The sequence below is a fragment of the Myotis daubentonii genome, chromosome 18, assembly GCF_963259705.1.
Source record: "Myotis daubentonii chromosome 18, mMyoDau2.1, whole genome shotgun sequence".
In the NCBI taxonomy this organism is placed as follows: Eukaryota; Metazoa; Chordata; class Mammalia; order Chiroptera; family Vespertilionidae; genus Myotis; species Myotis daubentonii.
In genome coordinates, this window is record NC_081857.1 from 5,040,814 (window position 1) to 5,065,871 (window position 25,058).

General features: G+C 49.6%; 1 protein-coding gene across 2 annotated transcripts; it reads right to left on the reverse strand.

The window, feature by feature from the left end:
* Positions 1–3,943: 3,943 nt before the first annotated feature.
* Positions 3,944–23,330, reverse strand: SELL (selectin L). 2 transcript variants are annotated; one of them, XM_059675012.1, is made up of 9 exons: positions 23,185–23,325; positions 22,416–22,485; positions 20,275–20,661; positions 18,824–18,931; positions 15,504–15,689; positions 13,932–14,117; positions 12,315–12,443; positions 7,917–7,935; positions 3,944–4,221 (listed from the first exon to the last, which is right to left on the reverse strand). In XM_059675012.1, exons 1-9 carry the CDS (start codon positions 23,185–23,187, stop codon positions 4,203–4,205), a joined length of 1,107 nt encoding a protein of 368 aa, XP_059530995.1. In that variant the 5' UTR covers positions 23,188–23,325; the 3' UTR covers positions 3,944–4,202. The 2 variants fall into 2 exon arrangements, with proteins under 2 accessions (XP_059530995.1, XP_059530996.1); XM_059675013.1 differs by lacking the exon at positions 15,504–15,689 and having other exon boundaries at positions 23,185–23,330.
* Between the last annotated feature and the right edge of the window lie 1,728 nt (positions 23,331–25,058).

Here is a 25,058-nt window from a genome sequence, read left to right on the forward strand (position 1 = left end):
GGGAGTGGCCACGGCCCTTTGGCCAACAGTAGTTTCAGAAATCAAATCTATTTTAATAAATTTGTATTCCCTGAATGCAAACTGGTGGAGCCACTGTGGGAAACAGTATGGCATTTCCTCAAAAAATTAAAAATGGAACTTCATTTGACCCCGTGATCCCACTTCTAGGAATATATCCCAAGAAAACAGAAACGGGAATCAGAAAGGATATATGCGCCCCTGTGTTCATAGCAGTGCAATTCACCATAGTTAAGATCTGGAAACAGCCCAAGTGCCCATTAGTACAAGAATGGATTAGAAAACTGTGGTACATCTACACGATGGAATACTATGCTGCTGTAAAAAAGAAGGAACTCTTACCATTTGCAACAGCATGGATGGACCTGGAGAGCATTATGCTATGCAAAATAAGCCAGTTAGAGAAAGATAAATATCACATGATCTCACTCATTTGTAGAATATAATGATCAAAATAAACTGATGAACAAAAATAGAATCAGAGTCTTAGAAGCATCGAACAGACTGTCCAACCGCAGAGGGAAGGCAGGGAGTGGGGGGGTAAGAGATCAACCACAGGACTTGTATGCATGCATATGAGCATAACCAATGGACACAGATGGGTGGACACAAGGGCATGTGCTGGGGGGGAGGGGGGAAGCCGGGGAGAGGTCAATGGGGGGAAAAGGACACATATGTAATACTTTACACAATAAAGGATTTAAATTAAAACAAATTATATTCCCTGTTCTCTTTAGCATAAGACACGCAGCTCTTTTTTATTTACTTACTAGAGGCCCAGGGTGGGGTCTTGGCCCACCCTGATCGAGGCTGATCCTGCCGGGGCTGGCTGGGGGGGGCGGGGGGGGGGGGACGCAGGAGGTTGGCTGGTCTAACTCCCTGTGGAACTCCCAGTCAAGGGGACGATTTGCATATTAGCCTTTTTATTATATAGGATTATTTTTAATCCTCACCCAAGGATATTTTTCCATTGATTTTTAGAGAGAGTGGAAGAGAGAGGGAAAGACAGAGAGAAACATCAATGTGAAAGAAAAACATCCATGGGTTGCCTCCTGCAGGAGCCCTGACCAGGGCCTGGGCCGGGAGGACCCTATAACCAAGGTACGTGCCCTTGACCGGAATCGAACCCGGGATCCTTTGGTCCGCAGGCCAATGCTCTCTCCACTGAGCCAAACTGGCTAGCAGGGGTGGGCAAACTTTTTGAATCGAGGGCCACAATGGGTTCTTAAACTGGACCGGAGGGCCGGAACAAAAGCATGGATGGAGTGTTTGTGTGAACTAATATAAATTCAAAGTAAACATCATTACATAAAAGGGTACGGTCTTTTTTTTCAATAGTTTTATTCATTTCAAACGGGCCGGATCTGGCCCGCGGGCTGTAGTTTGCCCAGGGCTGGGCTGGGGCCACACAGCTCTTTTTAAATATCACTTCCCTTAGCTATGAAACAGACTCCTGCTGGCCATGTGGATTTAAACAAGGCATTTAATATCTCTGAGCCTCAGTTTCCCAAAATTTGACATGGGGATAATAAGACCTGTGGCCAAGAACGGACGCTATAAGGAATGTGAGCCAGATTCCACTGGGGCCTCTGCCCCTTAAAATCAGATACAGTGGATTGGAAATGCTGATAATAGTGGAGGCCCAACCCCTCTCTGGTTGTTCCCAAAATCCCCCGGGAGCTTAAAGTTCATGCTTACCTTGGTACTGAGCTCTTCCCAAATCCTTTGTTCTAACTTTGCTTCTTGTGGCTAACCCTTCATGTCTGCTATTTTTCGCAAACTAAGAAAGCAGTCCTTCCCACTCTCAACTCCTCCTTCAAAGTTCAAAGCCACCTGAACACAGAGCAGTGTCTGTGGCAGATCTTCCCGAAGGTTGATGCAGTACCGAGGTGCTCACAGCGTTGAATGTTCCTGTTTGTCCTCAGGGCCAGCTGCCCATGGACTTCTTGCTCCCATACATTTCCAGCTCTTCCCTGTCTCTAGTTCCTTCCCTCACTTTTTTCCTCATGTCCTCACAGGAGCAAAGCAAACGAAGTTCGCTGCATGTTCTTCCACAGAGCACCCCACTGACGTGCTACTGCAGCCTAAGTTTTGGCGACACTGGTCCGTAGGGTCTCACCTTCTGCCTTAGAGGCTGACCAAGAAAAGACAGTGTCCTCCCAGCATCCGATTTGGATGTGGATGTCAAATGAGATCATTGGATGTCAACAAAAAATCAGTTTAAGATAATCAACTTAAAAACACCTGTCACCCTGTACTGTCGTCATGATGGCTGCCTTGGCGGTTAGAACTTGGAGAGTTGGAAACACTGACACCAGATCTGTGCCCTGGACCGAGCCTCTTGCCAAGGTGCCGGGGGAAAGCTGAGTTCCCATGGGACCGTCCAGCCACGCAGGGAGGAAGGCTTTCGCTCCTGCAATGCCGGAGGCCACCTCATGCGACCAGACTGCCAAGGCTGACGGGAAGCGCACTCTCATTATTCTCCTGATGATTTCCTCGTCCTTTGTCACGGCTGTGTGCTGTTGGGTGGTGGCAGCTTTCCTTTTCTGAGCGGGACACGTGGACAGAAGGAAGAACCACATCAGGCAGTCGAGAAAGGGACATTTTAGGGACAGGCCTGCCCGGGAGGCTGAGCAGGTGGCACTGCCTGGCTCCGAGGGGTGTGTCCCAAGCCGCACTCACGTGAGTGGCACACCCTGGGTTTACAGTGCACAACCCAGGCTCCTTACAGCGCCGCGTTGTAAGGCAGAATCTGAGGCGGCTGGAGAAAGGAAGATGTAATCACCACAAAAACCATCCTCATGGCCCTGCAGGCGTGTGTGAGAGCTGTGCTGGCCGTGGACAAGGCGTGTTTGCAGCTGGTCTTTACCAGGGCCCTGCTCTCTTCTACCAGCTCCGCCCTGGATGTGGGTGGTACCTGCTCAGGCCATCACACGCCGCAGAGAGAGGGTTTGCTGCCCACGCCAGCAGCACTGCTAACTCCCCCTGGCTTACTTGAGCATTTACTGAGTGTCAAGGAATGAACTGGACCCTCCAGGGATGTGGCACAGACTCTGCCTTCAAGGGCAGTGGGGGAGGGGCTGTATTTTATTGGGGAGAAAACATATGGATGACAATTTTTAAAATAACAAACTAGGTAACACTGGGGGGAAAGAGCTGTGTTTAAGTACAAAATGGCATGTTACAGACTAACCTTGCGGTTGGAGGCCAAGGGGAGATTGCTGTGGGCGGGCCTGGTAAGGACCAGCTGTGAAAGAAGTGGTGAGGGTGATGGGGGAGGCGGGACCTGAGGTGAACCGTGAGGAATGGGTGGAATAGGGAGATGGGTAGGAGAACTGGGGGCGGGGGAGGGGGAGCATTTTGGCAGGAGGCCCAGAATCTCTTTCTCCCAGTTTCAACTCTTCTTCGGAACCACAGGGGTAGAGGCTGCGTGCCGCTGGTGCCCTGGTAATGTTGTTTCTTTATCAACTACGCAGTGGTTCTAAAAAACACAGAATTCAAGAAACCTGGGTGGGTGTGACAAAAAGAGACAGCGAAACCCGAATCTGAGAAAAGCTTGGGTCTGGCGCCATCCTCCTCTCCGAGGTGTGGTGCTTATGAGATGCTGTGTGTGGAGACAGCCACCGGCCAGGGAGCAGGGGGAGGCAGGCAGTGTGGCCTGCGGGGGTGCAAGGTGGGATCCAGTCCTGTTCAGTGCAGAACCCCACAGTTTCGTTGGAGTTGGAAGCAAGGAGGACATCAGCTGAATGGCCTCTCAGTGAGAATGTACGCCCTCCCTCTGCCCCCCATCTGCCCCCCCCCTTGTAAAGTGTGGCTTGCAGCACCACGGGCCTGTGGCTGACACGTACCCACGCCCCATGGTGTTTGGAGGTGTGTGTCATCAGGTACAGCTCTGAGTAGAAACTGGAAACAAGAGTCAAGAAAGAGCGTGACACCAGGGTGTTTATGTTCCACAGCAATCCTTTCCCTGTGGTCTCGTTCCTCCACGGGGAAGAGAGACACACTGAGCTACACAAACCACAGGGCAGGTGGGTGGGGGGAGGGGACGGGGGCAGAAGAAGCTGCTGGCCCTGCAGAACCTTTCCAGATGTACTGAGCGAGACACGCGTCATCTCAACGGCGGCAGGTTGGAAGGATCCAGGGGTGGGCCAGGATCTCGAGAGCTTTCGGTCCCAGAGCATCATTTAGTACGGATCATCCATGCTGAATGGAAAACAAGAGGATGGAAGTTAAAGGAAAGGGCTCAAAACTGCGAAAGTTCAAGTGTTATTAGGAACAGTAAATAGTCCCTAGAGGTGAGAAGAAGAATAAAGAAAATATGATGAATGGGTTGGACAAAATGCCAGACAGGTGCCGAGGCAGAGAAATGAGGCCAGAGCAGCCTACAGCAGCGCTTCTCACACCTTCTGCTGCTTCCCACCCAGATGCAGCCGGTGTGGGTGAGGCCAGAGATTCTGCACCTCTAACCAGCTCCCAGGTGATGCTGCTGGTCCCCAGCCCACACCGAGAGAAGCGTCCGGGACCGGGCTCTGTCTTCAGACCCAGTGAACATGCGGGAGCTGGAGACAGACCCTGAACAGTGGGAGGTCAGGAAAGCAGAAGCAGACATGTTCAAAAGGAAAGAGAACTCAGAGAACATCACAGCTCATGAAAGCCATGGCGGTGGGTCTACAAGGCCTGATTCTGGTGGGCTATGATGGGAGGAGGTGGTGACACGTCTAGCTTCATGAACTAAAAGACACTCGTGTGTGGGAAACAGCTGTCTCATTCTTGGAAAGGACGGGAGAACCAAATGCAATCTGTCTTCATAGCACCTCTCGCAGGGAGGACCAGCCTGACGCTGTTCTCACGATGAGCTGCCCTGGGAAACCACAATTCAGCAGCTGCCAACGCGCTGCCAACACAGACACAAAACCGTTTCTGAAAACAGAATCTCACGTCGGCCCTCCTCTGAGGTTGGCATCGTATCTTCCTGTGTATCTTGGGTGTAGCTCTTACCCAGGCAGAATTTAGACACTAGAAACCAAATGAAGTGATAAACAGAACCGATTTGCAGAAGAATCAAAATAACCCAGCAAGAATCGAAACCGCAAATGCCCTAGGAGCCCGTCATTCACCAGCCAAAGGCTGGTAGGATTGAGCACAGAGGGCTCAAGGGCTTTTAAAAAACTGATACAGGTGTTTGCTGTGATCGTGTTCATGCCACCTTTGGCTTGTTTTAGAAACATGCCCTACTCCTTCCACCCCACCCTCCCTCGGTGCCAGCACACCAAGGGCTCCGCGTGGGGGGAAATCACACCACCGGGACTTGCCACTCTAACCTGGGGGCCAAGAGCCCTGAGTTCCAACAGCATGAGCGTTCAGAGCATGATCTTTGACCTACAGGGGTGCAGATCTCATGGGACTTTCTGTGATCACCAAACTTCTGAAGGGAAGGCAGTCTTTTACCAACGCAGAATTCACTGACCACTGCCATGTCTGTCTTGTATTTTCCTTTTTCCCTAAAATATTTCTGTCTTAGCTCCCCAACTAGGCAATCTCCCTGAGGTCAGAGGTAAGGATCGACTCCTCTTTTCCCATCCAGTTTAGCATTGTTCCTGCACAAAGGTGTGCAGTAAAACAACTGTTGATTGATTCATGTAAAAATTAGCAAACCGTTCAACTTAATGTGGCAGTTAGATTAGAATGGTAATGAACTTAACGCTGACATTCCTCCTGCCCTAGGACATCTAAAACGTTGAATTGATCCATCAAGCAGTGATGAAAACACAGGTGGTTCCTGCGGCCAGAAACTGGCTCTGGGGGGATTGTGTCAGAAAGACTTTTACTCGGTGGGTGTGAGCATCTTGTGGGTTTCCTGCCCACAGAGCCGGGGAGGTGCTCTGGGAAGGGTCTAGGACCCATCCGCACTGTCCACTGGAAGGTGAGGCAATGAAATAGAACAAAAGGACCTCCACCGACCCTCTGTCCCCACCCAGTTACCTCCAACTCTCTCTTCTCCTTCTAGCCAAGCTTTTCAAGAGAGATGGCTGACATGTTCTGCCTGTTTTCTCATCCCCACTGATGGATCACACTGAGCCCTGGCCACCGGACTTCTGTCCTGACCTCCACACTGAAAATGGGCTCCCACCAGTACCCTGGTCACATCCAGGGGAAATGTACTGGTTCTCTTGGCAGCATGTGAAGCAGTTTCATTTCTTTGTTTCCTAAGCGGTCCCAAACCCCCCCACCCCCCATTTCCTTCTCACTCCCTGGCGACCTCTTCCCACTCTCCTTGTCCTCAATGCCTTGCTCCCTGCTGCTGTTCCCCTGGCTGCCCCTCCCTCCCACATGCTCCTTGCCCACCCTGCAGCCTGGGTGATCTCCCTGGTCCTCCGATGGCAGTTACCTCCTGAGATGTGAGAACCCCTGAATCCACGTCCGCCCCACGGCGGCCTCTGGGCTACAGACAGAGCCAACGGACCACGCATGAGCCACAAGCACCAAAGCTCAACGTGTACAAAACAACCCGGAGCACCACCTCCAAAACGTCTCTCTTTTCGTTTTATTTGTTGTTGCTGTTTTCCCTTCCCAGTGAATAGCATTGTGCCACCTGCCAGCTCCCCAATCAGAACCACGGCAACTTCTCTGATTCTTCTCTGTTATTAGCCAACTAAGGACCACACTCAACTGATTCTACCTCCTCTTACCTCATGAGTGCATCCTCGCTGCTATGGTTCTAGACAGTTTTAACCTCATAATTTCAAATTCCTTCAAAACAGTTCTTTGCCTCCAGGTGCACCAATTCCCATGTTTGCTTACGTTTGTGTGGGGTGATCCTCACAGATCGGGTGCAAAGATCCCCGAGATACACATTTCAGCATGTGGGAGGATGCTGCAGGGGAGGGACAGCCACCTGCTCAGCCCTGTAGGGATGCCCCAAAGGCCTCAGGATAAAGTCCACACTTAATCTGGCGTGTGAATCATGCTGTGATCTGGCCTCCCTCACCTCCTGGCTCCTCACTTTCTCTTTCGCACCCTGCGCACAGCCCGCTGAACTTCTCAGTGACAATCTGTGGTTTGCAGGTTGGCACTCTGAACAAGCACCCCCCCGGGGGACCATCTTGTTTCATTTCCTGCATAAAAGGAGTCGGGTGTCTAGCTGGGTGCTTCGAATGGCACCAAAATCTCGCTTTCACAGTTCTTTTCACTGACACTCTCCTTCCTAACATTTCAGAGCAAGTCCCTAAGGCTCCCAAACTGACAAAATGTTTTGCCATCTTCATTTCTGCCACGCAGGCCATGCACTGTCACATGCTTGCATCTCTCCTAAGTATGTGTTTCTCCAATTAAAGAAATCTGAGGTTCAGGCCCAAACTAAAAAGTTACCTCTTTAAGGAAGCTGCAGATAGAATCTGTGCTTCCAACTTTTTCCAGATTTCTGAAGGCAGGGCTTAATAGAGCAATAGTCACCTACCCCCTTGTGCTAGGCATTGAGGGACTGGGGTCTGGGGTTATACCTGCTTCTTAAAGCCTGGGATTCAACAGTTTCTCAATACATATTTATTGCATAAGATGTTTCCTGCCCTCGTGTTAAGCCAGGACAAGAAAAAATAGATCACAGTGCTTCCAATCCTCACAAAATATTCAGAACAATCAGAAAGCACTCCCTTTACATAACTGCCTTTTCCTAATAGGGCATTACTTGTCCATTCATTCATTCAGCTCCACTCACATTAAAAAGACCACTACTTTTCAGAGAGGCTGATAGATGGATTGATTTATCTGGAAAGGTCATTTGAATGAGGCCCTATGTAAATGACTACTGGAGCCAGTGTGTTTAACTATAGCAGGAGGGATCTTAGGAAGGTAGAGAATAGATTGAATAGATGTAGAAACTGCTCAGTGATAAAACTTACCTCTTCTGAGACTTTTTGCCTAAAAATAGAAGAAATAGAAAAATGGCATCAGCAAAAGTAGACAATTTCAATTTTTTTTTAAATAAGAGTAAACAGAAATTCCCACCCTCGGAACCATCTTTTGAAGCATATTATGCATTTTCTGAGTGGGGCCCCATCAGCATCTGAGGTCGGAGGTACTGGGCTACTGCTCTCATTCAAACAGCGGTCAGTACTGGGACGGGCCGAGTTCCACTCCGTGGTCTGCACGGACCATAAAGACAAGTCCAGCCTGACCTGCCTGGTAACCAGGCCCAATACACCTGTTCACAGGCTCCCCATTCCCCACCTGCCCTCCCACCCCCTTCAGGTCCTTCCCTAGGAGACCTGACTGCTGATACTGTGAGGACACGTGTCTCACACCATCTTCTCTAGGAGAATCCACAGGAGGAATTGCACTCAGGCCAGTGATAGGAGTGACACCCCCTATCTGATGACAGCCCGGTGGGTTGTCATCTTACACAGTGACGCTCAGAGGTCGGGTTTCCTCCTCTGACGGCTGCGAGGAAACTCGGAGCCCGACCTGAGACCCTCGCTGAGCAAGCGTGTAGGACTTTGTGACACACACATTTCTGTGTTCTACCTTCACCGGTGGCTCCAACCTATTTTTGTACAGTACATTTTGGCCTCCTTTTTCTTACTTTTTAACTAATTTTAACTTGCTCTGTTGAACACATTTTGTAAATGATCTGACATCCTCTTGAAAAAGCAGAGAATAAATAAGTAGATAAATGAATGAACTGTAGAGTTGAGCTGCAGAGGAAATAAAAGCAAATAAAAGCTTTCTGAGTAGCCCTAGCTGGTTTGGCTCAGTGGATAGAGCGGCAGCCTGCGGACTGAAGGGTTCCAGGTTCGATTCCAGTCAAGGGCACACACCCAGTTGTGGGCTCAATCCCCAGTGGGGGGTGTGCAGGAGGTAGGCAATCACTGATCCTCTCTCATCATTGATGTTTCTATCTCTTTCTCCCTCTCCCTTCCTCTCTGAAATCAATAAAAATACCTCTTTTTTTTAAAAAAAAAAAAGCTTTCCAAGTAGAAAAACCTGCCTGGAAAGCGGTGTATTTCAGGGGCCAACCCCCTGGAGCTCTAGAATCATTCAGTCACCGAGCAAGCCCTAGTTGCCAGTAGCGTGTCCCTGAACAGCCACTTATCCTCTGTAAGACTCCACTTCAGTGAACGGGGCCTGAAATTATATCTTCCTCATGGAGTTATTTTAAAAAATGTACTCAAAGTACTTAGTGCAGAGACTAAAGCTTAGATAGTTGTCATTTACTATTTTAAACCTTTAAAATATCAGAAATTAATATTTTCACATTTCTCCCAAAATTCAGCCACCAGTAACGAACCAAATATGCCTGTGCAGAGGGAATTAAGTCTGAACTCATTGCAGGTTGCTGTTGGTTGACCTCCGTATATTTGTCTTTTAGGAGCAATGAGACGTACAGCAACACACGAGCAAGAATCGGTTCCTGCTGAGAGTTTCCTTTTTGAAGAAAAGGGAACTAGGACCTGCGCTCACCCCGTGCCCTGGTGCCCTGGTGCCCTGGTACCCGGGTGCCCTGTTCCAGTCCTGTGGTCCCAGTGGAAGAGTCTTCCATCCCCGGGGAAAACAGAGTCTCCTTAGCCCAGAGACCAGCGGCCTCAGGGGCACGTCCAGATGGGAGTCCGGCTCCGGCCCTGCTGACATTCAGGGACTTTGGAGATTTGGCCTAAAACATGATTGTCTCTGCCCGGCCGGTGTGGCTCCGTGGTTGAGCTTTGACCCATGAACCAGGAGGTCACAGTTCGATTCCTGGTCAGGGCACATGCCCAGGTTTCGAGCTCGATCCCCAGTGGGATTGTGTGCAGGAGGCAACTGATCATTGATTCTTTCTCATCATTGATGTTTCACTCTCTCTCTCTTCCTCTCTGAAATCAATATAAATACATTTCAAATTTTGAAAAACCACATTATTGCCTCATTTCCCCATTTACCGAGCAGGGCCAAGGATAATGGCTAGTCGGCTGCGGGGAAAGTTTCTAGACAAACCTATGCACAGGGGCATGTTTCTGGAGCCCCCGATTCCTCTCTCAGAAGAAAGGGGCTGAGGTCTGGAGGTCAACACAGCCAGGGCAAGGGTCAAAGTGCCAGTTCCAAAGAGCCATCTGAGGACAGAGGGACAGGGTCCGGATTCTGGACGTTTCATTGACTACTATTCTGTAAAGCAGTGGTTCTCAACCTTCTGGCCCTTTAAATACAGTTCCTCATGTTGTGACCCAACCATAAAATTATTTTCGTTGCTACTTCATAACTGTAATGTTGCTACTGTTATGAATTGTAAGTATCTGATATGCAGGATGGTCTTAGGCAACCCCTGTGAAAGGGTCGTTCAGCCGCCAAAGGGGTCGCGACCCACAAGATTCACTTGTCCCTTTTCCAGCTTCCTAAACCCCAAAAGTTCACAATGTTGATGAGTTCTGCATAGATCCAGATGTATTGTTTTTCCCTTTTATTCTTGTAAATGCATCAGCTACCTTGTGTTAGAAAATTTCTAGGGGTTTAGCCCATCATTTCTAACACTGTCTCTACAGGGAAAAAAAAATATTCTTCATGTTTCAATTAACCTACAACTAAAATTTTTGGAAGCAAAGGTGACTTGAGGTTGGGGCTACCAGAAGAGGTTTCAGAAAGGAAGACCGTTTGGATGTTTTGTGAGAGAAGCATGACCTTCCTACAGCCAGCGGTCTCCGGGCTGTGCTCTCTGCTGGCATAACTGTAACAGGCGAGCTGCCCGTTATCTGCTTCCTGTTTGCCCCACACGCATTCCCACAGCGGGGCACGCCGTTTTCAGGTTATCAGTTTAAGATCTTGTACAGAAATGACTCCAAGGTAAAGAATGTAAAAACAGCCCCACTGCCTTCTCTCACCCCTGCTTATCGATCAGCCTCAGCCAGCCCCTCCCCGCCCCACACTGAACAACTGTGACTTCAATTCTGTTCGTTTGATTCTGCTAGCATTTATGAAAAGGTTTTAGAGCTTGGGAATAAATATCCTCCTTATGCTGGCGACTCGCAGCCCCAAAGTCTTCAACAGTTACTCAGCCACCCCTTACCCACGATGCTCTACCCCCTGTCCAGCCACCCCCACCCAACGTCGGAGGAAAGAGAGGACACTGGGCCAGGCTTTGAAGTCTCCATGGAAACGACCATCAGTAGTGGGAGGGAAATCTCACTCCTGTTCTGCCTTTTACTTACATACTTAGTACGGTCCTATGAGTTGATGGGACCCGATGTCAGCAAATGTCTAAGAGCAGGAGCAGAGGCACTAACTCCTCATGCTCTCAGGTTACAGCTACTGAGGTCCTCGCACATCCTCACCCTCCCCCCACCCCACCCCGTCTTGCTGGTTGGTTAGAACACAAATCAGGTTCCCTTGTTCTTAAATTTAGGATGAAAGATCCGATCACATGAAGACTATTGAGAAATGGTAGCTACTATTCTTGCACTTGCCAGTGAGGATAGGTGGGTGAGGGGTGCAGCCCGTACATACCACATTCACTGAACAGAATACATGCTAATTAATATGATGGAAGTGGGATTAAAATGGCAACACCGCACAGCTGCTTAGCAGTTGTTTTGAGGTCACCGATGGCCCCTGACCTTGAAGCAGGGATATATCAAAAGCTGCCTACTGTGACCTTGAAGCAGGGGTGTATTAAAAGCTGCCTACTATGCATGAGTTTCAGAGTCTTGGACATTTCTGTTGGCTGAGTCCGGCCAATGAGGCAGCACACACCAGGTCTGCCTCGGGCTGTGGGCCTGTAACCGTCAGGCTGGTCCACGTTAGGGTTTGGATACTCAGGGGCAGGTGGGTGAGTGATGCCGTTCCTCCCTGGTGGGCTCATCTGCCATTTAGGGCAGACGCTGGCTTTTCGGGGCTGCCCTCCTTGCTCCCTTCTCCTCCAGTCCAGAGTGGCGGGGAAGCCGGAGAGCGCGGTGCCTTGCTGGGGCTGAGTCGCTGGTGAGTAGGCATGGGGGAGAAATGTGGGGGTGTATCCTGGGGACCTGCGACTCCACAGGTCAGAAGCCACGCGGTGTGTGGCTCCCGGTGAGGTTATCACCCAGTGAGGTGCCTTGAAGATAACAGGACTTTGTGTGTTTGTTTTAAAGTTTGTTGGATGAAAAATAAAACAAAACAAAAATCAGCCCACGTGTCTTAATGCAAGTGTGTGCGAGGCTGCCTCCCACGTGTCCAGGGCCCGAGGTGTGCAGCCTCGCCCGCTATCCAGCTTCAGAAGCTCTCGTACTTAATTTCCTATGGGTTTCTATTTTCTCCTCTTTACAGTTCTGTTCTTTTCATAGGAAGGTAAACGCACATACCTTTTTTTAATCGCCTCGCCAGCCAGATGATAAAGGCCAGCCCCAGGAATGCGGTAACCATGACTGCCACTGGGATGAAGAGGGGGTTGTAGTCGCCTTCCTTGATCATGGAGAAGCTCCGGTCCAATTCTGGAAGAGAACCGGGAGGCACCTCGCACGAGGCCGCAGCACGATCTCTCTGGTGCCATTTCGTGAGGTTAGACTTTCCCCCCTCCTTCCATCTCCCAGCAATTGCCCATTTGGTGCCGTCTGACATGAGGAAACTGGCATGGGAAGGCCCGCGATGCGTCCATGGCAGAGCTAAGAGGCCCACCATGATGGTAGGAAAAATAAAAGCCAGTGATCTGAACAGGTAACTTGTCATTCGTGCTTTTACTTTGAAGCAGCTGTGCGTGCGTCTGCACTTGGAGTTTACCTGCCGGGGACCTGCACGGACCTGTGAATGACTCACTCCTTCCACTTCCATCACAACTGCACACAGGGACACACCTCCATGTCCTCTTGTAAGTGTGCGCCAAGGTCATTGGGGAACCTTTGTTGAAAAAATGCCACGTGGAAACATCTGTAATCGGAAGCACCAGTGAAGGGCACTCCCTTCCGCTTGTTGGCACAGGGTCTGACGGCATCCCCATTCTCCACATGACCGTCCCCTCACCAACTATATAGTGCCGTGGTCGGCAAACCACGGCTCTCGAGCCACATGTGGTTCTTTGGCCCCTTGAGGGTGGCTCCTCCACAAAATACCACGTGAGGGCGCGCACGTAAAGTGCGATTGAAACTTCGTGGCCCATGCTCAGAAGTCGGTATTTTGTAGAAGAGCTGGTATTTTGTGGAAGAGCCACACTCAAGGGGTCAAAGAGCCGCATGTGGCTCGAGAGCCACGGTTTGCCGACCACTGATATAGTGGAAACAGGGCTCATGGTCCCAGAGGATCCAAACAGAAGGCACCTATTGGCTGTTTTGACAGGAAAGGATCCCTACCCTGATACAGTCTTTCCCTGAATACCCTGATTCCCTACCCACGCCCTGGCCCACAGAGATCAGCTTCTCAGACAGCTTCCATGGGTCACACCATTTAAAGACTCACTCAGTCATTGGTGCCAATGGCTCTAGGGGCAGACATGGGTAGCTTGTCTTTCACGAGCTAATTTAATGTGCATTTATTGAGCACCTACTGTCAGGTGGAGGTATTGAGAGATGAGGGAGACATAGCCCTTATATACACAGACAGATTTGGATGCTTCAGCTTAATGGTCATGCATCCACTGCTTTTGGAATTGTGTGGTTATTGGTGATTGTGGCAGCGGCATTTTAATGGACTAACAGAAGTGAGCTTGCACGGGAATAGAAGAATGGATAGGAAATAATTCAGTAGAGACAGTGAGTTTAGATGTTAAGGACTGAGATAGAAGGAGTTGAGAATTGGCTGGAAAAAAGAAATGGCTGTCGTTGAAGGAAGAGGCAAGAATAGTCAAGGGTTATGTAGTAAGTTAATATGTACAAATTTATTTTTAAAGCACATCCGCTAAGCAAAATGAAATATAAAAGTTTACTATGTCTTTCCCACCATCTGCTCCATCTTTAAGGTGTTCAGGAGATTGGGACAAATTGACTCACCCTGACATATTGGAGGAGGGCTGGACCAGATTCCAGATGATTCACAGACAGTTCTCGTCTTTCCCATCAGCTCAGTTCCTTCTGAGCAGTTGAAGGTGCACGTGGAGTTAAAGCTGAAGTTGCCCAGGGGATGATGACAGTCCATGGTCCCCAAATCAGGTGCCGCTAGAGCATCACATGGAATCACTTCAAAGAAAAAGAAAAAAGGTTCTGAGTAGAGACCTTCTCTAGACCAAAGGATTTAGCCAAAGCTGCCTGACTCAACTGTGGAACCACCCACAGGACCCCAGCCATTCCTAACCTAGAAATTGCTCCTGATCATGCTTCCAGAATTTATTTTCTTGAGAATGATGGAGAGTGGAGAGGCAGGGGTGAAGCCAGGAGACGGTGGGAGGTGAGAGAGGAGGGAGGGTGGCCCCTCTGGGAGTCACTCCATCTCCGCTGGAAGTGCCTGGACCGGGCCTTGCCCTGTGGAACCTTCCCAGTGAGTGTAGAGAATGCTCACCCTTCCCCTGCCCCAAAGTCTCCCTGAACAATTGTGAGAAACATCCCAATTATCTGAAGCAAGTCCCTCAACTTCTATAAAATTCAATGGGTTGGTCAATTTAGTTCTTTCTTTCTTTCTTTCTTTCTTTCTTTCTTTCTTTCTTTCTTTCTTTCTCTCCCTTTCTCTCTCTCTCTCTCTCTCTCTCTCTCTCTCTCTCTCTCTCTCTCTCCCCCTTCCTCTCTCTCTCTCTCTCTCTCTCTCTCTCTCTCTCTCTCTCTCTCTCCATTTCTTTTAAATCTTTATTGTTGAGAGTATTACATGTGTTCCTTTTTTTTCTCCATTGAACCCTTCTAGTTCGCCCGCCCCACCCCCGCCCCCGCCCTAAGCCTTCACCAAGTGCTATGATTTCAATAAATGATTCTGACAGTTCTTTTGAGAACTAAACCACTTAAACTAGTGAGTCAGAAGCATCGATGTAGAAAATGTAACCAAAACTGCCCCCCACCCCCCAGTCTCCTTCTGCAAGGGGATCGTCTCTCCAGCTAAAAAGAAACATCCACCCTATTTCGGATGGAGAAAGACCAGGACACTGTGTTTTTGTTTTTACAGCAGTTGTTACTCTCCTGAGGGCTCCTGAAGGAGAAAAGCTAAAAAATGATTTTGAGAATAAACAAATAAAACAATTTTTTAAAAAAAAGAGCTCTGCCCTCGGAGAAGGAGATCGGTTGGTGTTAAGAAGGACACCACATAAAACAGGCGTTTTGGAGAGGAGAGAACAACCCAGATTTCAGCAAGATGGATGGTGTATGCCCTGACAACGAGGAGGGAAATTCACCGCGTAACCACGGTGACTGCTGAAATGCACTCGCGGACTGTGGGAGGGCTCCGGAGGTATTGGGCTGGTATTTTTGTTTGAGGTTTTTCTCCTTCGTTTGAGTAACAATTACCCCTCTGGGCAGCATCACAGTGTAGACTAAGGTTAAGTCATGCTCCAACAGAGGGTCCAGGCCTCTGAGCAAGACCCGGTGCGTGTCCTCTCGGTGGGAACCCAGGGCTGCATGACAGAGCCCGGGGACAGCGCTCACCTCGGCAGGTGGGCACCGGCGATGACCAGTTCCCGAAGGGCCCGCAGGTGGTTTCCTCCGCCCCGGCGAGCTCTGTTCCCTCGGAGCAGTTGAAGGCGCACCGCGAGCTGAAGCTGAAGTCCCCCAGCGGGTGGCTGCAGGCCATGGCGCCCAGCTCTGGGCCCTCCAGGGGCGCACACTGCGTCACTTGAATAAGAAGAGAGACAGCATTGGGAGGTGAGAGGGCCTGGTGGCTCCTGAACCCAGGCGCGGCCACCTGAGCACCAGGGCGGTGACAGGGCCACGGACCCTGTCAGCTCGGCTTACTGTACACGCTTCCTGGAGTTGGTGTGGGAATTAAATGATCGAATGCAGGGCAAGGACTTAAGATAGAGCCTGGCTCACGGGAAGTTTAATTAAGCATGAACTCATCTTCTTTTATCTGTGGCATTATCTGGGGAGAGAATTTTTACACCTACACAGGTTTAAGTGGGAATGACCGGCTCCGTCTGGAGATTACTGAGAATATTAGGGCGTTGCGATGGGAGGTTTGGAAGAAGAGGGGGTGTCTGTAATTAGTCTTTAGGCAGCGTCTCCGCCTGGACTCTGCCTCACCCTCCCTAGCCGGTGCCAGGCCTCAGCTCCTCTGGTAGGACAGCCCTCTGCAGAAGCCGCATCCGTTTCCCTGCTCTGGTCGGTGGTGCAGTGGATCACATTCAGGCTGAAAGTCAGTCTCCAATTTTAGGCTCTGCCATGTTATTTGGGCCAATATTGCAACTCTCATGCCTTGTATTTTATTAAGTTTGAGCCATTGTTGTGATCCAGCTCTTGATATTTCAATAAGGAATGGATCCAAGGAATTGGAAGACTTTTTATATTTTTCATATCCAGTCCAAGTCCAAATTAAAGTGAATTACATTGTCCAGTTCAGTCCATGCCCACAAGCAAGTGCCCGATACACTCCAGGCACAGTCTCCATCCTATAGATGCAATGACAGGTAAGATGTGCCCCAACTTCCTGTGCAGTCGGTCTGCCAGGGGATACAGACACGTGATAGATGGCCTCAGCAATGCGGGTACATAAAGAAGATATACGTGGAGGTATTAGAACAAAAATAGGGACACTTCGCCTAATGGGGGTCCTCAGAAAGCCTCCTGAAAGAAATGGTCCCTGAACTGTGCCTTCAATGTTTGCACATGGTGGATTAGCCATGTGCAAACCGAGAGAGAAATCCATGAGCAATCGATGAGATACAGAGCTCGCAAGGTCAGTGTGAGAACTGCGAGCGTCCTGATGTCACTAAAAGGAAAGAGGAGATGGGGGGGGGGGGGGCAGGGGGAGTGAAATGATATTAGGGAGAAAGATAGGAGCTAAGACAAAATGCCATTGCCTTTTTTCATTGATTTCACGAGCGCCCACTGTACAGCAGCATCACTCTAGGCCTCGAGGAGTTTAGAATTTTATCCCGTAGGACAAGTGACAGGTGGACATGAAAGGGTGGGTGGCCACAGACAGGTGATGTTTGTTTGATTGTTTTCAATTGATCAGCCTGCCCGTAGTGTGCATATTTGAAGGGCACTCATCAAAAGTCGTGGATCGCAGCTCAAAAACTAGGCAATCATCTAGGAAGAGGTTGATGAGGGCAGTGGCAGTAGAATTGACAAGCAGGAGACAAATTGGAGAAATAATAATACTGTATTAAAATGAGTAGTGTGTTACTGTGTGTACATGTAGGGCTGGTGAGAGAGCCACATACCAGACCCACATATGAATGGTGGTACCACACACAAAGATGAGGAATACAGTGGAAAGCTGCTGGGACAGTGGCTTTGCACTCTGTGGGCATCCCAAGGATATGCTTGTATATTTGGAGTTCAGGGCTGGAAACAGGTCATCAGTCCAAGCTCACATAGATTCGTGAATTCACAAAAGTTGGTACGTTTGACCAAAGGGAGCGTAGAGAGTCAAAAAAACAATGGACAAGAGATAGAAATGAGAAATAACAATAGTGTGGGCTTGGGTTCGTGCCTGTGAAGAAAACCAAAGAGACATGATCACAGGTAGAAAGAAAACCGGAAAAGAGTGATATGATGGAAGTCAAGACAAAAAAGATTAAATGTTCAACAAGGGAATGGACATGCCAATGATGTAAGAATTAGAAAACAACGCTTTGGAATGGAGTGAGGGTGTAGAGTTGGGTAGGAGTCAAGGCTCTGCAATCGAGTGAAATGAGGTAGATCCGTTCCAGTTAGTTGACATTTAAATTTACTTCAGCCTCAATTCTTTATTCTTTACAAACGCTGCTTTTCTCCTGTTTATAACCTTATATTTTATGCACAGATACTTCAAACATAGTCCTGAAACTCAACCAATTCTGTCGAAGGATTTGATGTGTCTCTCGGTAGTGAGTTGACTGGGTCAAAGGCTCCTTCCTTTGAATCTGTATCTTCTTCCCTTTCTGTTTCTACCACCACGACGCTGCGCGATTTCAAGAGGATCCTAATGATCCTCTCATTGTCTCCCCTTCTGCTACCCACTCCATCTCCTGCACTGCGTCTAGGATAACTGCCCTAAATGCAGGCGTTACGATACTAAGCGGTAGGAGAAAAAACCCTCACAGACACAAACAACAGTGCCGTGATTACCAGAGGAAAAGAGAGGTGGGGAAGGTTGAACAGGGCAAGAGCGGGGATAAATGGTGATGGAAGGAGACTAAACCTGGGGTGGTGAACACACAATACAATACAATTACCTTGCTTTCAAGAAAACCAAATTATGAGCATATATAATTTCCACCAGTTAACTGTAAATCCTCTAGGGGCAGAATCTATAATAGATGTGCCTTTGTATCTTCTGAAATACCCAGCCCAAATGAATGTGTTGTATGTATTATTATATATCTCCGACCTATATGTACTGTATGTCACTATGTGAATGAGCTCTTCTTTTTGGTCTTGCCTTGGTATGACTCTGAGGATTAACATAAACAAGCGAGATTACCTTCTGGGTAACTTGCCCTTCTAACAACAAATGTTTCCGTGTCTTTCAGACTTTAGGTATGAGTTTCTAAAAGCAGGAATCTGCCACACCTGATGTGTCACTGTCCTCCTGACCCCGTGCTCTCTGTGGCTCGGGGAAAGACTTGTTGAGAAGAGAATTGAAACTTCATCCTGACTTATGAAATCTTTACGGAAAGGTGCCCACATTTCGCAAGCCCAGCCTTCTGATCAGAACTTCTCATTTCTCAGAATGGCTGGTACCTTGCTGTCCCAACCCACTTCCACAGCTGCAGGAACCCCGCGGCCCACACAGGAAGAAGCCGCTGGGGGAAAGGGCTTACCGAACTGGCACTGGGGCCCATAATAGCCCACATCACAGCTGCACGTGTTGTTGTTGATGGTTTCCACGCATTCGCCGTGGCCGCTGCATGACCAGGGCTGGCACGAAGCTTTAAGGGGATCAGGAAGAAAATATTTTAATGTGATTACTTTGTAGTACGCATAGTCATTTTCTTAGACTTTTAGGTAAGTTTCTGGCTGAGACTAATTTGCCACACAGGAAACCTTCACTGTATATTCCCAGTACCTTTGCATAAAAACCAACTGCTAACATTTCTATTTACGTCATATGCTGGCCCTATAGCCATACACGTTTATTTTGCAAATGAATTCGCCAATGCTAATACTCCGTAGCGTTTTGGGAAATCTTATGGATATATGTTGAAACTCTTGAAATTACTTTGTTTTTAATGTAATGAGCAGACTACGTGATGCCCAATCATTTCTGCAGTCAGATTGCTTGGCAATCCCTTTCTTCACAGAAAGAACTATAGAAAGATGAAAAAGTCCAAATCTGCTGAATTAGCAGGGAGTCCCATTTGCCAGGGACTCGGAAAAGAATCTGGGCTGTTTGGGGCGGTTGCCATGGCCCTTGTGGAGCTTTTATAACCAGCGACAATGAAGCACGCGCTTCATTGCACAGAACTACAGGCTCAGCCACAGGCAGCACCACACCAGGCCCTGCTTTGCAGTGAGGACGCTGAGGTGATGTGAGGTTCAGCTCCCCGCCCTTCCCCGCCTTCTTCTCAGGGACCCTGATGGTCTAGCAGTGGTTCTCAACCTTGGCTGCACATTAGAATCACCTGGGAATCTTTTTAAATCCTGATTTCTTGGCCTCATCCTCCGGAAATTCTGTTTCTTTGTTATGGGGGGGGGGGGGGGGGGCACAACATTAGTAACAAAGAAACAGAATTTCCAGAGGATGAGGCCCAGAAATCGGGATTTTAAAAAGATTCCCAGGTGATTCTAATGTGCAGCCAAGGTTGAGAACCACTGGCTAGTCCTTCCTCCTTACACACGGCTTGTCTTTTTTTTTTTTTTTTTTTAATATATTTTTATTGATTTCAGAGAGGAAGGGAGAGGGAGAGAAAGAAACATCAATGATGAGAGAGAATCATTGATTGGCTGCCTCCTGCTTGCCCTCTACTGGGGATCAAGCCTACAACCTGAGCAGGTGCCTTGACCTAGAATCGAACCTGGGAGGGACCTTTCAGTCCGCAGGCCGATGCTCTAGCCATTGAGCAGAACCAGCTGGGGCCGTCTGTACACGTTTCATCCGGATGTAAACGGATTTAGGGGCACAGCTTTGGGGCGTTGGGACTAGCCTCGCACTCCAGGAAGGCTCCGCAGTGACTGGTCGAGCTGCCTGGAGGCCTGGGCTGACTTCAGAAAGCACCAGGCGCTCTGCCCAGCATCCCTGGCGAGTCCTGGCTCTCTCCCCGGGCCTCCCTACCTGTGTAGCACAGGGCGACCTTGGGCTTGTGGCAGGCGTCGTCGTTCCACTTGCCCGCGTCCTTGCTCCTCTTGATGTACATCTCCACGCAGTCCTCTTTCGACTTCTTGTTGTTGGGCTCCCCGACGCCCCAGTTCTCGGCTTCGGCCGTGAGGGACTTGTTGGTCCCCACCCAGGTCCACACGCCTGCCACCTTCCGGATCCCGATCCAGTAGTAGGTGCCTCTGAAGGGCAGCGTCCTGTTCAGGTACTCAATCTCCCCCTTGTTCTGTATGGCAACCAGATCGGTGTAGTTTTGTTGGCAGTACCTTCTAGCTCTTGGCCAGTTCATGGGTTCTTCGGAATGATGGTAAGTCCAGCCGTCGGTCCCATGGTAGGCAGAGAAATCTGAAAGACATCGGCGAGAGTGTACACCTCAGTCCCAGCTGACACCCCCCCAGAGGACTAACCCAGGCTGAGCCCCCTCCTGGGACATGAGGAAACCGACTCAGCAAAGGTGTAAGTTACCGCCTTGGTGCAGAATGAGTCATTCGCAGGTTTGAAGTAGAAAATACCCCTGCTAGTCCCAATCACTTTTCACCACAATACAGACTACTTTTGCACATAGCTCTATTTCAGACAAATTTGGTGGCTTTCTAGATTTATTTACATGAAATAATTTTTTCTCCAAATTCTTTCCAGTGAAATGTAACCAACATAATTCAGAAATTGGTGTTTACCTTAGTAGCTATCCATCGTTTAAAAGTAATTTAAGTAAAACCTATATCTCTAAGTTTTACTACCTTTTGTTTTTAATCTTGGGATACTTTCCTAAAGGCCAGCACTTACACTTCTCGGAGAGAAGTAAAATGAAGACAGGAATAATGATATATTTCTAAGTGATGTATTTTGTATCAGAAAGATAACATTTAGTGCAGGAAGAACTGCTTCTGGGAAAACTTCCGTCCACAGCCCAAGTCTTAGACATCTAACTACATAACAACAACAAATGTGTACAAAACCAAACGGTGCAGGATCGTGAAATGTATTTAGATCATGTCCTGGACACAGAGATGTCAGCTGATGGTGTGTAATCATCATGGGTGCTTCAACGATGAGCAGTTTGAAGAAACCAAGACAAACACGTAGCCACACAATGACCTCGTGATAACATGGACCGTTCTAAGCATGTATGATCTGTGAAGCACTGCCCCCCCCCCTGAAGTAAACGTTTTCACAGCCACCAACACTGATTGAGTTTTCACCCTCGTAGGGCCAATGCCATGGGGAAATATCACAGAAAACAGGTCCAATTTTACAGTCTCCTACAGATTCTAAACGAGGCATAACAGATGCACAGAAAACATAATTAACCTGGAGCAGGTCAAACATATCGGAAATGAAACATAGGGTTCACGAGTAAGGAATGTCCTAGCATGGACATGTGGACCAAGCTGTGACGGGGCATTCCACCAGAAGGCCAGTTCTGGAGGGAGGAAACCGTTCGGCTCACTGCTCTCTGGACCTTCAGTGCCAAGATCAGTGCCTGGCACACAGCAGGGACTCACCAGGGCCCCAGGGGCCATGGGCAGACATGGTACAAGGAACGTGTGAGGGGCCGAGGGAAGCGCGTTTGCTTGGCCAGAGCTGAAATTTCAAGCCAGGGAGTCAGAAGACATTAGCTTACTGCGGCAATGGGAATGCTCCAAACAACTGCCAACACTCTTGAAGAATCAGACATAGCATTTGTCACATCGCTGGGAGAGGGATCAAAAGATATGTAGAGGGCTGGCCCTTTAAAAGCTCACACTTTAACTGTAGAACCGACGTCCACTGAACTGTCGGTGAATCATAGAAAGCGCAGTGCTAACTATCTGGTATAGATTGTAAGTTCCCTGGTAGGTATTTCTTAATTGACCTTCTTCCTTCCTAACTCAGATCTTGGTGGGTTCGTCAGGATTTGGGCCTGCAGCCAAGGGTGTGGCAGGGGCAAGGGACTTCTGGGAAAGGACCGAAGATGAGAGGCAGAAAGAGCTTCGCCGGAGGGTGGAATGAACAGTGTCTGCCTGATCATTTCCCTGTGGCTCTGCACACCCAGTGGACACTTAAGAAAAGTAAACACGTGAACGAAGGCTCAGCAATACACAAACGGCAGAACGTACCCCAGCAGAGCGCTGTCCACACCCACAGCTCCAAGGCCCTCTGAGAGCTCCAGTGCTTCCGTGGCGATGGCTGCAGATAAAACACAAGACGTACCCTCTTAAATCCCACGGGCACAGCCCCTTGAGGAGGCTCCAACCCCTTCCCCAGAGTTCAAATCGAAACACATGGGTTTACGCAACCCGGCCGAAGGCACTGATTCCTCAAACTCGGATGAAAGAGAAGCATTAAATTTGCCTCAAAACCGATACGTGGCTCCTTTATTTTCATGCCTTAGCCTCAAGGTGCTGCTTGTTACTCTTCTGACTTTTTCTATATTTCAGGAATGTTTTGTACCCGCTTCTCTGCTCAGCTGCCACATGGAACCACTTGCCCCTTAGTATGGATTGTTTTAAAGTGTCCCTTGGTGTCTAATGGGCTGTTGACATTGAGGTTGAATGTTAAAATCTCCCACTTGATTTTGATGCTTCCAATTCCGAAAAGAATTGGACAGCCAGACAGACACCAGAAAGAAAAGCGGTTCCATCTCTTTCAAGTAAAAAGAGATGCCTTTTGAGCAACTCGGAGGGCGAGACCACACATTGTCTGCCCGCAAGGCTGCTCCTTGCAACCAGGGAGCCCCGAGTCTCAGCCGAGACAGCGAGGGAGTCAGCACCGTGAGAGGGGATGCTAGGGGCCCCGGCAGGTTTAGCTCCTGGCTTTTCAACCCCAAAAGGAAATGCTTTGCCTCCTGTCCTTTGCCACCCGAGGCCTCCCAGGCTGAGAGCTCACCATGTCTGCACCGTCCCGGTCCGGTCCCTCTGCGGCCCCACGTCCCGGCTCTGCTCCGGGGGCTCCTGTCCTGGCCCCGGCGAGGCTGCGCTGCTCACTGTGCGAGTGTCCCAGAAGGGCTGCTTTCTCTCATTTCTCTAACGCAGTCTCACATCCTCCTCCTCCCCACTCCCCGCCCCCCCTTCTAGCTCCTCTTTCCCCACCTCTTTCCTGACCTCTGTCACCTCCCCTAGAAAAACAGAGGTCTGGCCAAGGTGCTGTGGTTAGATCGTCCCTCTCCTCCTTTCTTCTCTCCTCCCAGCCTCCCTCCTCCCTCCCTTCCTTCCTCCCTTCTCTCCTTCCTCCCTCCCTTTCCTCCCCCTCCTCCCTCCCTCTTCCCCTCTTTCCTAGTCTCCCTCCCTCTATCTCTCTGTCTCTCTTCTTTCTTTTTCTATCAACACTGGGCCAACTCTTTGCTATCCATGGTAGAGGCGCCTGATAACTGCAAACACCACACAATCAAAAAGTACTTCAGACATTACGATGTCCCTTAGACTGCCTAGGGCTCACCTGTAATGGCTTGAAGGTGCCTTCCTGCCCGTTGCTCGCCCCCTGGTGGACGTCCTTGTCCATGGCACCCCTAAAGTTAAGCCCTGACCTGCAGAGCAGCTCTGGCTTTCTGCCTTTGGGGTTTGGGGGCCTACAAATGCCCTTATCTGTACCCCCAAGTGTGCCATGTGAAGGAGATACACTGCATATGAAATCAGGACCCGAATGAGGGGGGGCAGTGGGAGGGGGAGTCACTGACAATCGGATTTGCATTTTTGAAAAGACAATAATAACAATAGCTGTAGATCTCAACACTCCATGTTCATTGCCTTATTAATCTTTATAGAGATTAACTACAAAACCCCGCAGTAGGTACTATTACTATCCCTGGTTTTAAAGTCCCGGGAAGGTAAGAAAGGAAGAGACCTGGGGTTTGGGACCAGACCCGCTCGAGCCTGTGCGCGTGGTTACTGCGCGGCTCTCCTCCAGGCAGGAGCTCGGAAGGCGTGTTACATGGGCACAAGCCGGGGCCGAGGGGACCCACAAGGTGCCCATCTCCACCTACAGCCCAAAGCAGTGTCTAGGCTGCATTTCTAAGTGCTCCCCTCCCGTTCTCTCCTGACCTTGTCAGCCGGGCTTTCAGCCACGCCAGGGCCTGGGTCCTCCCTTCACTGAGCCCACAGCCAGGTCTCCGTCCTCACCTCCCTCGGCAGTCGGCGCCTGGTTCCCCGCCTCACCCACTGTCTCCTGTTTCATTGGTCGATGCTCCCTCAGCTCCCCGACCGCCAAGCCTGTGGGTGCCCCAGCGCTCGCTGCTCTTCTCTCATTTACTCCGTGGACTCGATGGCCCGACCCGGGCTCTGAACCTGAATGCCGTCTAAATGCCACTCACTTCCGATGTGTGTTTCCACCCAGGACACTCCTCTGCCCCGGGAACGACCCCCGTGCCCATCAGACACCTTCCCGATATCTCCATTAGTGGTTTACTCCACCTCCCAATTTTACATGCACCAAACTGACCTCCAGACTTCCCCTCGGACCCGAGAGCGCCTGTGATTCTAGAGTGGATGCAGCTCGGGGACGGCATGGGTGAGGCCGTGTCCGGGAGAGGCAGCCAAGCGGAAGGAGAAGAATGATGGAGAACGGAGAACACGGACAGTGGACTGCGGTGCACCTGGGTGAGGTCACACAGTATACAGGGGTACTTGAGGGTGAGGAGGACCAGGGGCTGGAGTCCTTGCAATGAGGTGGTGAACTTGGTGTCGCGTGCTCCAAGGAAAAAGGGTTATTTTATTTCTTCTTTTCATTTTTAGAAGCCAGGCCAGCATGGCTCAGTGGTTGAGCAT